At 43.0% G+C, this 15,997-nt stretch overlaps 1 protein-coding gene and 2 long non-coding RNA genes across 4 annotated transcripts in view; 2 read left to right on the plus strand and 1 right to left on the minus strand.

Annotated features, from left to right (window-relative positions):
- LOC143836027 (uncharacterized) overlaps nucleotides 1-15,997 on the plus strand; it is a 32,343-nt gene that overhangs the window by 140 nt on the left and 16,206 nt on the right. For both annotated transcript variants that reach the window (XR_013230461.1, XR_013230460.1), the window contains exon 2: nucleotides 14,087-14,142. This is a non-coding gene — a long non-coding RNA (uncharacterized LOC143836027). The remainder of the gene's footprint in view (nucleotides 1-14,086; nucleotides 14,143-15,997) is intronic.
- On the plus strand, nucleotides 11-6,759 carry LOC143836028 (uncharacterized). The gene is made up of 2 exons (XR_013230462.1): nucleotides 11-785; nucleotides 5,054-6,759. It is a non-coding gene; the product is annotated as an uncharacterized LOC143836028 (long non-coding RNA).
- On the minus strand, nucleotides 6,744-14,130 carry BLACAT1 (BLACAT1 overlapping LEMD1 locus). The gene is made up of 3 exons (XM_077334731.1): nucleotides 13,954-14,130; nucleotides 13,242-13,575; nucleotides 6,744-10,433 (listed from the first exon to the last, which is right to left on the minus strand). The coding sequence occupies exon 1, from the start codon at nucleotides 14,128-14,130 to the stop codon at nucleotides 14,029-14,031; it is 102 nt and encodes a 33-aa protein (XP_077190846.1). The 3' UTR covers nucleotides 6,744-10,433; nucleotides 13,242-13,575; nucleotides 13,954-14,028.

Here is a 15,997-nt window from a genome sequence, read left to right on the forward strand (position 1 = left end):
GTAACGAGGGTTCTGATGGGTGCTACCATTCGGTTGTTCCGGGGGGGGGGAGGAATGTCTTCTCCCGGATAGGCCCGCGGGCGGAGATGCGTCGAGGTAGCGCTCTGCTGTTCGCTGCGGAGGCGGCTTGCTCCGGTCATGGAGAGTTGAGTGGAGATGGTGCGACTCCCTGTGTTGAATGCACCTTTGGGGTTAATGAACCTGAGCGCCTCATTCGCGCTATTCAATTGCTCTGTAAAAGATCGTTATCAATAGTAACAATAAATCTCCTTTAGTCAATCTGGAGCAATTACCACCCCTTTGTTCGCCAGTCGCCGTAGTGTAATCAGAGGACGCGAAGCATTTTGCCCCAAAGGGAAACGGCGCTAATCTGTTGTGGCTCCTGGACTGAACCGAACCACTGTAACTAATCTTCAACAAAACTTTCCCGTTTATTGCACGAGTTAGCCGGTTTAAGCAATAGTAAGCGAATGGTGTCTGCATTTTTCGTGTTTCTCAATATATATTTCAAGCCTTTTGGTCCCTCACCCTTTTTTTCAGACCACCTACATCAGGGGTAGTCAAACTGCGGCCCTCCAGATGTCCATGGACTACAATTCCCAGGAGCCCCTGCCATGGACATCTGGAGTGCCGCAGTTTGACTACCCCTGACCTACATAATAAAGCGAACCCAGTGCTGGACAGGATAGGCCAGGCCACCATGATGTCATGTGATTTGAGAAGCTAACCAGGATCTGTCCTGGCTAGTCCTTGGAAGGGAGGCCCATATCAAGAGGCAGGCAATGGTAAGCCAGCTTTGAAGGTCACTTGCTTTGAATGTCCTTAACCATAAATTAGAGCCTCTTGTGGGGCAGAGTGGTAAGGCAGCAGAAATGCAGTCTGAAAGCTCTGTCCATGAGGCTGGGAGTTCGATCGGGAGCTCAAGGTTGACTCAGCCTTCCATCCTTCCAAGGTCGGTAAAATGAGTACCCAGCTTGCTGGGGGGTAAATGGTAATGACTGGGGAAGGCACTGGCAAACCACCCGGTATCGAGTCTGCCATGAAAACGCTGGAGGGCGTCACCCCAAGGGTCAGACATGACTCGGTGCCTGCACAGGGGATACCTTTACCTTTAACCATATATCAGGTGTTACTTGAGGGCAAAGAGAAAGCACTGCATGGAGAGAAAGGAGTCAGTCGTTGCATCCTTAGTGGCAGCCCATTATTGCTTATGCTGAAATAAGGTTTGATTAATCTTTAGGGTGCCTGTTTTTCAAGAATCTTCATTTGCCAAATTACTGATGGTAGTTACAGTGAATTGGTAAAAGGAGAACTTACAACCCGACCTTTGGTCTGTTTATTTTAAGGGGAAGGTTATTGAAATGAGCTCCGATACACATCTAGTGAGAGCCTAAGAAGAGTGAATGATGCTCAGTTTACCGAACTCTGTGTAAAACAGTCCATTTGAATCACGAGATCTCTCCAAAATGCCCTAGCTATGCCCCAAGTAAACCTGTACAGCAACAACAAAAATAATGTTATGTTTTTCCCATGGAATTAGTGATCTCAGGATTAGGGTATGTCCCTAGTGAAAGGCCCAGCCAAATGCCTGTGGAAAGTTCCTCACCTCTGGTGTGAAACCCAAATACTTTTTGGATTTTAGTGGGTAGGCTGGTCGGAAATAGAACAAAGTTTGAGTCCAGTGGCACCTTTAAGATGAACAAAGTTTAATTCTATTAGGTGTACATGCACACAAAAGCTTATGCCCAGCATTAAACTCTGTACCCTTGAACTTAAAACTATTTAGATTTGTCTGCTTCAAGAAGCCAAGACAAAACTATGTGCTGCTTTCACCATAGTGGCTAACAAATCAGAAAGCCTTTAGCCTGAATCAATTGTTAGCCTGCCAAATGGCTCTAGATAAGCTGTTTTAGCAATATATGGGTATAATGCTGCTCTTTAAAGAATTGTAGCAAGATACTGTGGACAGTCATGTTGGGTCAATTTAAGGGACCATCTAGTGCAGTGTCCTGTTTCACACAGTTGCCAGTCAGATGCCTCTAAGAATCCCTTAGAGCAGGGGTCGTCAATCTGTGGCATTGCTGGCAGGGGCTCATGGGAATTGTAGTCCATGAACATCTGGAGGACCACATGTTGACGACCGCTGCCTTAGAGCAGTGGTCCACAACCTTTTTTAGGCTGGGGACCGGCAGGGCAACTGACCCGCCCGCGCATTGTGTATGCGCGCCCACGCATTGCGCACATGCGCCATGCACGATCAAAAAGTGCCGCACATGCGCTATTTCGGCCGCGCATGGCACATGTGCACCCGGCCGTGTATGTGCCATGCGCGGGCGCGGCCCTGATTCCCTGTCCCCCCCTCCCGCACTAAGAAGCTTCTCAGGCCGCAAGCTTGCAGCCTGGGAAGTTTTTTACTGCGGGGGGGGAGAGGGAACCGCGGCCTGGCGCCATGGCCTTCGCGGCCCAGCACCGGGCCACAGCCCGCAGGTTGGGGACCAATGCCTTAGAGCACAAAGGCAACAGCCCTCCTTGGTTGCCTCCCTCCACCAGTATCTGCCAGAGGTCACCTGCCTCTGAACATGAAGTTTTTATTCAGTCAGATGGCTGATAGTTAGCAAGTGGGGACCTGAAAAGACTTGCAAGAGAGGGGGAATCTCAGTCCCATTCCCATCTTCTGCTGGACTCTCTCCCTGTACTGTGTCTGCTTCCCTTCTTCCTTGCCTGCTCCCTCTTTTCCCAAAGTTTTGACAGTCTCTCTCCTCCCCCTCCATTCCTCTCCAGAGTCACAAGCATATACTTTAATGTGTCTTTTAAAAGCCAGCTAAGATGTTACTGAAGACCGTGTTTTTGAAAGTTTTGGAGTCACTCCTCATCTCAGCCATTGTTTTTACCCAGGAGCTTGCCTCTTGCAATTCCAGTAGGTCCAAATTTCAAAAAGAGGGGCTTTTTATTTGTGTTTTTTAAAAAATAATTAAAACTGTAGCTGTTCCTACATGAAAGGCAAGAAAGAGAAAGGTGGGGATGGGGGCATTTTCCAGAGAAAGAGAGAATGGTCCTCTTTTGTTCTGAGACCTTTTCCACACCTCAGTGTTGCCGCTATTTCCTAGAGAGTTGAATCCCCAGCTGATTCTCCAACTTTGCAGCACCCCTTCCACAAAAGGTGGATTTATTTGGGAGGATTTTTTTCTTGAATTTGAATCCAATCTGCCTCATGAGTTCTGCACTTCCCTTGGCCTTGGTTGTGTGGCTCTGTCTTCATGTACTTTGTCAGCAACAGAACCACCTTTTCTTTTGTGGATGTGCAGTAACGTTATAACATCGTAACATTGTTTAAAAAGGCTGGACAGCAGGGTTGCCACCATTTCAAAGGTTCCACGCTTCTTCTTAGTCACCACTTAGGAAAATGGCTGGTAATCGTCGAACTTGATACATCAATTCAGTAATTATGAAGCGTGCTAATGTGTCCTTATGTACTTCAGCAACTGAATCTCCTTTTCTTTTTTTTTGCTTATCTGTAACATCATAACATTGTTTTAAAAAAGAAACAGCACTGGGAACCATAGGGGGAGAATGAAGAAAACAGTACAAGCATATGGCACCTACCCACGAAGAAAGGAAAAGAAAGGAACTTCATGTACATGTAATTGCAAGGAGAAGGCTACATGAACCCTCGCTGCCTGTTTTGTCCCCACATTATAAGATTGCTATATTATAAAGGGAAAGAATTGTAACTCAGCTCAGGGGACAACCTGAGGGTGGGGGCAGGATGGTGGTAGGCAGGGTGAACATGTGACACTAATAACACAAAGTGGCAGAATGGTGGGAAACCAAATTCAAAAATTCATCACTAGAAAATGTAAGTTAAGCTCTAAAGAGATCAAGACACTGCTGAAAGGAGGCAAAATTTTGTGCAGAAAGTTTTGCTTTGTTTGATTCTTTAAGAACACCAGTGCAGGGGTTTCCTCTTGTGTGGAGGTGGTCTGAGATCTTCAGGGAAGAGTAGCAGGATCCTTTCGAGTGTCTGGTTTAACTTTGTTCTGTGGAAAGTAATGACACTTTCAGTTTAACTTTCTCATATGCCGTGGGTTTCATAGGGAAGGCAAACACTACAACATCTCGCTATGTATGTGTTTTTAAATCTTGGGCTATAACTGCCCTTAAAGACAGAGCTGCTGGAAGGCCCAGGAAGAAGTTAATCCTGAGAGAGTGAGAGCACCTAGCTTTTAAGCAATTCTCTTTTTCTACCCAGAGATCTGGTTGATAATATTATTGCTCCAGATCTGAGGGGAAATTGGAGCCACACATTTCTGTATCCGTATGCCACATAACGCTGAACTCAGCGGGTCATTTACTGCCATGTAAATGTCTATAAGATCAAGCAGTAAAGGTGTTAGCTGATTTTGACCATATTAAGGGAGAAATCACTCTTATCCTTTTCCTCCCTCAGTTAGAGAATCTGGAAATGATGAGGCACCTCTCTCCTGCTTGACTGATTTCCAGTGAAATGAAAATTGTGAAATTTTGCTGCCAGTGCAACATGGATCAGAGTGTGCTGGGAAGAACTGCACTAGTGGAAATAAGGAACTGGGTCAGCTGCTCTGTTGTGTAGGGGAATGTCCTGCAGATGGCGCTAATACTTTCTCAGATCCAGTTCCATCCACAACTCCCCTGGCTCCAGGCAAGTGCAGAATGCGAAAACAGATAATCAAGTCATTCACATATTTACATCAAAACTGTCAAAGCAGTTATTTTTAAATTGTGGGCTGCTTGCTGCTGCTGTAAAACTGAAGCTAGGACCAAAAAAGAGATACTGGCATTCATGCACGGACAGATTGATGGAAGCAAGCCACTGTATGTAAAAGTAAGAAGCCAGATTAGAAAATATTGACACAAATATTTTATGACTTTACATTGAAAGTACTGGGTAAAAAATGGCTTCCACTTAACACGTTTCAGGTTCAAATAGGTCAGATTAGCCCCTCAGAGCCAATAACCTTTTGGTTTCTTGTTTTAAATTTGCTTTGTAAAGTGGGGGTTTGTGTTTTTCTGGTAGGTTCAGGAATGATCGCCTTTCCTTTGCAATGGGACCACACCCACAGAGGGCCTGCCAGCTCCTCAAGTACGTTAGAAGCCCAGGAGAATATTTCAGACACTTTGATGACAAAGTTTATGCCAGAATTCGGAAAATTCTTACATCCAACTGGTCCTAACAGTCTTGGATCCACATAAATCATAGTATGTAATGGAACATATTGAAGAATCTGGATCATCTTCAGGTGCAACAAGAATAATATAAAGAAAATCAGAGTCCAATAGCACCTTTAAGACCAACAAATATTTATTTATTTATCTTTGTTGGTCTTAAAAGTGCTACTGGACTCTGATTTTGTTGTGCTGCTTCTGACCAACCCAGCTATTCATTTGAATCTATATTATAAAGAGTACAGAATGTACAGTAACTAATGACTCCCTCAAATATTTGGGAATCAATGTAACTGGACAAAATTATTTTGTTATTGAAATAATATTCAAATATAATAGGCTGTGTCTGTGATTTAGGTCCAAGATGTTCTGCACTGATTCATAAACTTATGTTTTTGGCATCTGCACTGAATTGGATCAGAGGCTGTGGGTTTAGTTTCCAGTTTCATCATTATATGGATTTTGCAAATCACACAACTCTTTCAGTCTTCATTCTCCCTTTGTCAAATGGAAACAATACTAACTATACCCCATTATTATGAAACCAGACACAAGAATTTGTAATGGATTTTGCAAATTAAATGTGACATATGAAAGCTTTAAAAGATCCGGCTATCATGACTGGATCACAATAACCATGTGAAAACAGCATGCTCCTTCAATTCCATCTGTATCCAGTTTTGTGCAACTGGCAGGGCACCAATGCCTTGTATAACTTGACGCATCTGTAATTTCACTTGCAAAATGGGCCTTAATAGGCATTAGTAAAATGACTACCATTATGACACATGACTAAGCTGCTGTGCTGTCTCTCTGTACCTTGTAATATAGAGACAAATTACTTACACACACACAGGATTTCTGTCAGAGCTATGTCTGACAACTTTTCACCTTATTACAACTGGGTCCTCAAGTGTAGGCTTCACTTTTCCTGATAAGGATGAATGGAAACCAGTTAGTAACTGATCTTTATGTGAGCAGATCACTATAGTCTGCCTTGAGTCCCAAAGTGGACTATGAAGGACTATGAAGTGTACTATGAGAGGCAAAAAGCATGCATCCTTTTTACAATAGCTGGCAGAGCAAAGGGCACCAGATTTTGGGATTCCACTGAAGGGCAGCAAGTTGTCATACATTTAGTTTATCATAACATGTTTCCCACCCTAGAGAGAACCATTGTGATATTCTGCATTAAGTCCCCAAATTTCTTTAATCCCCTTCTGCTGCTCAGTGCTTATTAGCAAGCAACCCAAAATGGTATAGCCGCTAGAATGGAAGCATAACTACAGTTCTGCTATTTCTGTATTGTTTTCATAATCCAACTGAGTGGGAGGCTCAGTTGTCAACAGAATGACCTCAATTTTCAGTCATACATACACATATGCTATCTTTGAACTTTTCTCTGGTTAAATATGCAATTGTTCAGGTTAGGGGTGCAGTTAATATTTCAGCTCATCGGTTTCTGTGGTAAACAATGCCACAGCTTCAGCGTGGTAGATGTAAATTGTAGACTGTGAAAAGATGTAATAATAAAGTCGTCTTTATTACTGCAATTAACATATCTGCTCTCCTAAGCATGCTTCCACAGTTACAGCAAGAAAGTGCTTATTTCAAGTGCATAGTTTTGAAACAGATAGAAAAGACAGAATGGAAGGCAAGCAAAATAGCTGGTTCCAAATCAAGGGGTCAGGTAAGAAAGGGAATTAATCAACTGGCAGACCAATCAATAAGCGAGTATTGGAGTGAAAAATCTAGACATGATAAGCATCTGTAATTTATAATACAACCTTGTAAACCACCTTGTTATACCAGAAGTCATTGGCCATGTTCTTGCCATCCAAAGATAACGGTTGAGTGTTAAAAGAGAATCAACTGGGCCGTGAGAGTTTTACTGATCTGATGGTCCGTGTTGTCTCAATACTGAGAAGTGATGGAGTATATAGGGCATACTCAGCAGCTAGTAAAGTCAGTGGAGCTCCTTTGATTTACTTCACCTGAGGTTTCAGGCGTTGACAACTATTGATTAGGTTTGGCAAGGTGACCTCAGTAGCTCCAAGCTATGCACAGATGAAACTTGTTTCGTATTTGTATTGTTGCATATAGTTCATGAATGTTAACTTTGTTTAGCACCATTCCATCCATTTTTTGTTCAACATATGGCTTGTATGAACTTATGAGCATCTACAGTTTGGGAACCTTGGTATAATTGTTCAAAGATATTTATGCAGTACAGTACAGTTTTATTTGTTGAAAGGGAGGCATTCAAGGCATTCAGATGGCCTTAGAGGTTCAGATAAATGGAAACTGGATTTACCAAAAAGCATCAGGAATTTACATAATGAATTGAATAACCGGAGATGTTTGTTTTAGATTTACTGAAAATGATTCTAAGAAGCACCTGTTACATATATTGATTTGAATACAGCTCAGCAATTTGATTTATAATTAGGATTCCAAACTGATATGGAAGATTTACCATAATCATCACACTACACAACCATGATATTTTGAATCCTGGACAATATTAGTGATTCAAGAACCATCTAAGAGAATGCCTGCGTTATTCACTTTCGAAGTGCATTTTGCAATTTGATTCATCCTTCTATCAGACAATAAAATTATAACTGGTTTATCTTCTGTATTGTTACAATTAGCTTTATCTTAGGAAAGACTGTGGTTTACTTTTTAAAGAAAAAAGATTGGGTACCCAAAGAAATATATAGCTCAGGCATGTTTTTCATAATTTGTGCTATAAAGGGTTTTGTTTAAGAGCTTTCACAAATATTTCTATGAAAGGGCACATGATGGCACAGGAATAATTTTCTTAGGAGATTCCACTATACACTTATAAATAAATTTTGTGTTTTGTCATCTTTCATGTACAATATTATACAACAGCTGTGCATGGCTTATTCAAGATATATCTTGTTAGTTGGAAGATGAGTTGACCTCATCGTCTATCTGTGCACTGCAGAAAAAGCCATTTATTGATATCATGCAAAAATAGATAAAAATAGCAGGTTTCTATGGCTACTGAAGCTGGAAGACTCCTGAGGAATATTTCTATTTAGGTTCCCATATGACAGAATCTAGAGAATGAAAGGAAAGAGACAACCAATATAGCCTGCATTGAGGAGATATTCTGCTTTGATGTCCTGGTACAAGAATTAGTTGTGTTTCTTTGCTGAAGACCTGGAGGTGCAGATTAGACCAGCCAGTGTGGCTCTGGCAAGGCAAGAACCTCCTTGTGATGGACACACCTAGAACCAGTTTTAAAAACAGTCTCTTCAGCCTCTCTAAATACCATATTTCTGACATTCCAGGGCAGATCAACTAGAGTATATTTCCAAAGGAATGGTAAAATCATAGAATTGGATGCTACTTCCAGAGTCATCTAGTCCAACCCCCTGCAGAATGCAGGAAATTTCATAATTACATATCTGTCATATAGATCAGGCCCCAAATCTCCTGAACAAATATCAATGGTTCTGTGAAAAATACTGAAAAGAGAATTGATTCCCTATTTATCTGAATGAATTGCAACAAGCATATACTGCAAGCAGACACTTGTGCCTTTAAACTTAAGAGTTCTGCACAACCATAGAGTTCCACAGAGTTATATTAACAGTGAATATGGACAATTGGATCCTAGCCTTCTCAAAAAGCTATTTAATGCCACTTATCGATTGTAAGAAATTTGTGGGGAAGAATGGACTGAAGCTTGTGCTTGTCATCAGTAACATTTTGCTTTTGTAGAGCACCCTCAGTGCTAAATATGTCAAATATGACTATTATCCCCAAAGTTGTCAGCATCATTGATCCCAGAAGAGAAACTTCCTTAGAGTCAAATAACAGGCAGAAAGAGACCTTATATGAGCTTATGGACTCAGCAAGTTCTCAGTTCAGTGAGGAAGTTTGTTTTCATATGGCTTGCTAAAGAACTGCTTGAAAGCTTGTTTCATGTATTTTCTCTAAATCTGTCATTGCCCTATCATGCTTTCATGCGGTCTCCTATGTATCCACCTAGGTATGTTGCAGTCTGAAGAACAGCTCCCTGGGTTGTGGTCCATATCTGGATTATATGTATTTTGAAAACATGGCTCACTATGAAATCAAAATAAATTCAGAATAAACTTAGATTATACTTACATGTAGATAAATGTAGTAGTCAATAGATACATCAACTTTCATTTACTCATTAGTGGCTTATAGTCTTTTAATGACCCATGTATTATAAAGTGGCTGTGCAAACTGACTATAGGTACATTCAATAAACAGATGGCTCAGAGAACCATCCTTTCCATGAATCAGAGATACAGTGGAACTGGTGCACATGTTGTATACTGCACATGTAGACACGCACAAGATTGAAGGCAGTGTGTGTCTGCGTAGATTAAAATACCTATCAATTACTATGGTAATTATGAGATTTGGATCATGTGTTTTCTATTGAAAAATAAATTAGGGTAAACCATTGTTTTAATAATTAACTGTTGGGGTGAAAATGGAGGGGTGGGTAGGATTTCTAAGATAAGAATTCAGAAAAATGCTGAGCCAGCTGCCTGCTGAATATTAGGCCCCTTAAGGTTGTCATATGTTGACATACTGACTTTTAGAAATAAGGTAAAGATACCAAATGTCCATGCCAGTTAGAGACTATGTCAGTAGGAATTACAAGTGGATGTGTAATTTCACTGAAGACATACATCCTGAAAAACCAGATGACTATGAACATGGAGAGGCTCCCCAACCCTACACTCCTATATATTGAGTTTACAGGAATAAAGTGCTTCTTACAGTTATACTAAGTAGTCTTAGTGCAAAAATAAAAATATGCTTTTTTTAAAGAATCTTTTCTACTTTGGATAATAGTGGAATGCAAAAATTGCACATCCTGTAATAAACCTGATATTCATACTATTCTAGTACATTATAAGCCACAGCCAGTATTATTGAAGTAATTAGATTAACTCCTAATTCACAGTTTCAGATTCCAGCATTAGTAATTCAGGTGTACACAGTAAAGGGGTTAGGTCAAATAAGATGGTCTTTTTGTACAATTTCATCTTGTCAGTCTTTATGAAGATATTATAGCAGTGCATTGGTTTGAATGATGGTCTTTTTCTTAGCTTCATTCCTGTAATTTGTACATATTCTGGACTCTTCCAAGCTCGCTGTGTAGCCATGTTCTTCACCTTAAATCAATGCAATGAAAGTACTCTTGGCAAGATCTGTCAAAAGATCAAAACAAATCAAACTTGGGGGAAAGCTTTGTCATACTATTTTTTTTTACTTTCTTACCTAATATTGTCAAGTAAATTAAACATTAGGAGACATTCTGGCTCTGAGAAGGGCTAATATTTCCGCAGATAGTGCCTTGCATATCCTGGAAGAATCATTGAGACAAAGTTCTGGCAGTTGTTTTTAATATTAACAACTCTTCCACTACTAGTTCTGGGGCACTGCCGCATATAATTGTATAATTCATTCCAGGTTTTCCCCAGAAGCAATGTCATCCTCAAGCTGCTGGTGAGTGGTTAGGAGTGGCAGCTTCTAATCTGGTGAGCCAGGTCTGATTCCCTGCTCCTCCACATGCAGCCAGCTGGGTGACCTTGGGCTAGTAACAGCCCTGATAGGGCTGTTCTGACTGAGAAGTCCTGTCAGGGCTCTCTCAGACTCATGTACCTCACCGGGTGTCTGTTGTGGGGAGAAAAGCAAATACGACTGTAAGCCGCTTTGAGACTCCTTCAGGAAGTGAAAAGGGGGTGGTGGTATAAAAACCAACTCTTCTAAAAAAAAAATTCTCTCACTGCTACTTGGAGTTGGGGATTCCCTGCCCTGATAGCAACTTGTTAGCCCTTTGGAAATCAGTGCAACCTTATGTATGAGCACTGAGATTTGTATAATCATTATCAAATGGCTAAAATGTAGTAGGGACAAACTTTGTTAGATCTAAATTTAAGTCAGGGTCATAGTTACCCTGACCGTATTCATGCTTAGAGATGGCCCCAAGCAAGTATGTACTGGGTTATAACCTCAAAAGGTCTCTGTTGCAGTGACAGCAAGAATGGAAGTAAATCAGGTTATTTCCCTCGTTTTCCTTTTGTGTATATTTGCCTTCAGTAAAAGTATCTTCTTTCAGCTCCATGGCAATAAGAAAGGCTTATCCTGTGAACCTTTCAGAGTGATTCACGAAGAATGATGACTGTGTGCCAGATGAGCCCTCATTGTGGCGTCAGGCCATTATTGTACTGCTCTTTGGAATTACAGGTTTGAAGTAGCTCTGCCATCTCCTACAGCAACATCATCCCCCAGTACCTGACAAAGGCTAATTAAAGTTAGTTCCTCATTTTTCTTTACACAAAAACCTCCTCTCCTTTGGGATGGCATCACACATAGCTCATCTTTTCTAGAGAGAGATTTCACATTCTCCCCTTGCAATGAAAAAGCATAATAAAGCAATCACTGTGTGGGTCCTGGCAAAGGGCCAAAGTAGTCTCCTCTTGAAAGGAGACCAGATCAACTGGCTGTATGATTTCACTACGTTGGTGCAAATCTGGTGTTTAGGGCTGTTAGGATGACTGGAAAGTTTAAGATAAGTTATTGGTAAAGAAAGAACCTGCCTTCCTAGTCAACTCATCCTGTGCTTGCAGGACCAAATTCATCTGATTATCTAAACCAACAAATGGTTTTGAAATACTAGCCTTAAACAATGTTTCCCCCCCATATTCCCCCACACTCTTTTAAAACATCCAGCCCAAGGAGGAGTTCGATAGCTCATAGTTTTGTGTCATTTTTATTGATTTTAATAAAGGGTATTACAGGGATTTGGGACTTGGACTGTTTCGGCCGTTTATGAAAATGCTATTTAATATGACCAAATGTAGCACGTTCATTTTTAAATACTGACTTCATTGTATCAGACTGGTTTTTGGTGGTGGACCAGTTAGACTGATATACTATCATTTTTACTGTTTGATGTGGAACATCTACTGGCCCATAGACAGAAGTCTATGGACATGATGTCCATAGTCACACCCTCAGGGATCGTGCCAGTAGATGGGCAGCGGTAACAGATCACTGAGGCATATTCAGTGCTCTGGCGTTGCTACCGCCAGTCTTCTAAGGCTGTTCCCACCCTCTGGAGAGTGGGGGCGGGGCCAGCCCAGTGAGGCACAGCGCTGTGTTGCACTGGACTGGCCCCAACTCCGCTATGCCTCCGAGGCTGCTCTCGCTCTCCGGAGACCGGGGGCAGCCTCAGAAGATTGGTGGTGGCAGGGCCAGCCCAGCACAACCCGATAAAGAAAGGGGGGGGAATGAGGATTCTCGCCCCTTATGTGGATGTTCCACATAAGGGGTGAGAATCCTTGTTGGTACATTCATTTCATAAGCAGTAAAAGGTAAAAGTAAAGCTATCCCCTGTGCAAGCACTGGGTCATGTCTGACCCTTGGGGAGACGCCCTCCAGCGTTTTCATGGCAGACTCAATAAGGGGTGGTTTGCCAGTGCCTTCCCCAGTCATTACCGTTTACCCCCCAGCAAGCTGGGTACTCATTTTACACCTCGGGAAGATGGAAGGCTGAGTCAACCTTAAGCCGGCTGCTGGGATTGAACTCCCAGCCTCATGGGCAGACAGCTTCAGAAAACATTTCTGCTGCCTTACCACTCTGCGCCACAAGAGGCTCTTCTTCATAAGCAGAGACTGCCATAATTACTTCATATCAGCTCCTTCAGAAGTCCAGAGTGGTTTGGGCCACTTCTAGGTTCTGAGATGCCTAGCCATAATAATATTTTTAAAAATTACTTGAGAGTGTGTCACATTTTGGTCCAATTGAAATGTGCTTAACAACAAGAAGCAACCAATTAATGTTTAACAGTGTGATCCTAAGGCGAGTTATGCCTGTCTAAGCACGCTGAAATGAATGGGCTTAGGCTGGAGTAACTCTGTTTAGGATTGCCCTGTAAATGGCAGCGATCTATTTGTGGTTGTGAACCAAGACAGGCAGTTTCCCCCCGACACACACACACACACTTACTTACCCTGCATATTATGGGCACAGATGCTAGCTGATGGGTTCTGTGTCAATGACTCCTTTCAGAGCAGGATTGAAACAACTAAAGTGCAGGACAGGAGACAGACCTGAGTTTTCCTTAATCCAGACTCAAAGTACAGCCTGACTCTGAAGGGGTTTGGGCAGAAATAATACTAAATTGGAACATCAGCCAAGCAATGGAATGCGTTGAGTACCCACAGCAGGCCTCAAGGGTGCTTCAGAAGAGGATACTGCCCAGTAACCATTTCATATAGCGAGCTTCTGGATCTTGTGGGAGGCTGTTATTTGAACAGACATGTCTTGCTGGACCTTCAGAGTCCCTAGAGAAGAAAACCAAGGAGACAGAAATGAAATGTAAGAAAGCAGATTAACGTCTTCCGCATTCTCCCTTTTTCCACTGCTGACACTCATGATAGAGGCCATCATTCACACACTGGGTTCATCTCTTCCTGCCAGTGTACCTTCCTGAGTTAATCCATCAGCCTCTGTGGTGGAGCTGGATGGAGGAAGGGAGCCTGTGTGCTGGGAAGCAGGCTGCCCTCTGTGGGCTGCATAGACTGCGCTGCTTCCCTTCTGGTCCAAATCTTTTGAAAAAACAATACAGATGCTCCACCCATTAACACTATCATTTATTTAAAAGACCAGTGAAGGGGTGGAAAAGGGGAATTCCTGAGACTCAAGGGGCAACAATGTCTTACCAAATGATTGCAAGAATATTGTTCCTCCACCACAAAAGTATGGGTTGAGATGATGTATGTAGGTTGCTTTCCCTTTCAAACAGCTGTCTCCTGCTCACCGCTGGCCTCTTCCTTCTTCCCCTTCATGTTGCAGAAGCCATGGAGCCCACAGAAGCAAGCAAAGGTGAACTGGGGCATCCCCTAGGAGAGGTAAGGGACAGGAGCATCCAGAGGAAATCTGCATGGAGTAAAGTGAGAAAAGAGAGAGGGCATTTTCCCTTCCACACAGAACATCTCCAGCTGGCATCTGGAACAACTCCACAGTGTGAATTCAAGAGGCAGCTTTAAGTCTTCTGCCTAGAAAGGTTCTCTAAAACAGTGGTCCGCAACCTTTTTAAGGCTGCAGACCAGCGGCGGCGGGGACGGCAATCGCCCGGCCACACATGTGTGGCCGCGCATGCGTGGCACTCCCGTGCATGCGCACATTGCACATGTGTGGCCCTGCTTCCCTCTCCCCCCTCCTCCCCCCACAAAAAGAAGCTTGATTTTGCGGCCGATTTGCTTGCGGCCTGGGAAGTTTCTTACTGTGGGGGGGGCGGGGAGAGGGAGCCGCGGCCCGGTGCCAGGGCCTTCGCGGCCCAGCTCCGGGCCGTGGCCTGGCGGTTGGGGACCACCGCTCTACAACACAGGCAGTGGCTTCTAGTCACAATTCATAGCTTTCTGTTTCAATAGGGTGTATTTTTTTTTTAAGTTTTATGTATTGACTAGCTTCAAAGCCCGTTCCTAAGAACGGGCCTTGAAAGGGCCCAATCTCCTGGCTCCTAGCCAGGCAGCTTAACTTGGCTTTGGGCTGCAGCGGGTGGGGGCTGGGCAGCTCATTAGCAGCAGGCAGTCAGCAGCCCAGGAGGCTCTTGTCAGAAGGGCCAGCCTAGCAGGCCAAGAGGCCCTCGTTAGCAGACCCTCCACCACAACCCTTTGCCCAGGGCCTCTCCCCTTACCTGCTGCTGGCTCCAGGCACTGAGGCGTCTGAGAGCAAAGAGGCTAGAGTCCAGGGACGGAGGGTGGGAGCTGCAGGGGCAGGGCCAATCAGGGCAAAGCTGGCTGCACCCTGATTGGCCCTATTATAACTTGGTCAGCCGGACACATCCCACCTCTAGGCTGTTTCTTAAATATATAGAGGAACAACAATGGATAAGGATTTACCTACTTCTTTTATAGTCTGGCTTTTTCACTGAGATTAGAGACCAATTTTAGACCTTAAAAATACCATAATAAGTGATGCTTTTATTAAACTGAGCTTTTTGTAAGGCTTCCTGCTATCTCATTCTTAGTTTGTCCCAAACATGAGACAATCAGTCGAAACTTCTGGAACAGTGCCTCTGATTCATGGGTGTGGGTATAGAAACAAGTTGCAACTGCATAAAGTCAGTACTACTGGGAGGGGGGGGAATCATTACCTGCAGCAAGCCTGCATGTCAAGAGGATGCTGTTTCCAGTCAAGCTGCAGCAGCTTTCATATTAAAACTTAAGCTCTGGGGGACTATTCTTCATCTCTGTCATGGTATCTCACTGTCTCTGAATATGGTGAGAGATTCATACATCTTTTTGTGTAGTGATTGCTGCTGCTAACCCATGCATCCCATTCTGGTTACCACACTGCACCAGTGATGTATCATACTGGCAGAATGGGCATCAACCCCATATAGAAAGCTCCTGAGATGAGGCTCTTGAATAGATTAAGATCTTTGGGCACAAAGTACTAGAGAAGGGCAAAAAACTGACACTGGTGCCAGAGAGTTCAACAGCTGGCCCGTGTTTAAAACAGAACATTGAACTAGGCAGACAGGAAAACAGTTCTTGCTCAAAATGAAGGAGGCAGTGGAGCATATTACTTGAACCCAGTTTCTCCCTTTGAAGCTTACACTTTTTCTTGCATCATTTTGCTAACAGAGCAAAGAGTGACACATTCCCCTGCAAATTTTCAAAACACTTGTTCTGTGATTTAAAGCATGGACTGAATCTCATACTCAAAGTCAGTTTCATAAAAAACACTTTGTTTTGGTGC

This window comes from Paroedura picta, chromosome 4 (assembly GCF_049243985.1).
Source record: "Paroedura picta isolate Pp20150507F chromosome 4, Ppicta_v3.0, whole genome shotgun sequence".
Lineage (NCBI taxonomy): Eukaryota > Metazoa > Chordata > Lepidosauria > Squamata > Gekkonidae > Paroedura > Paroedura picta.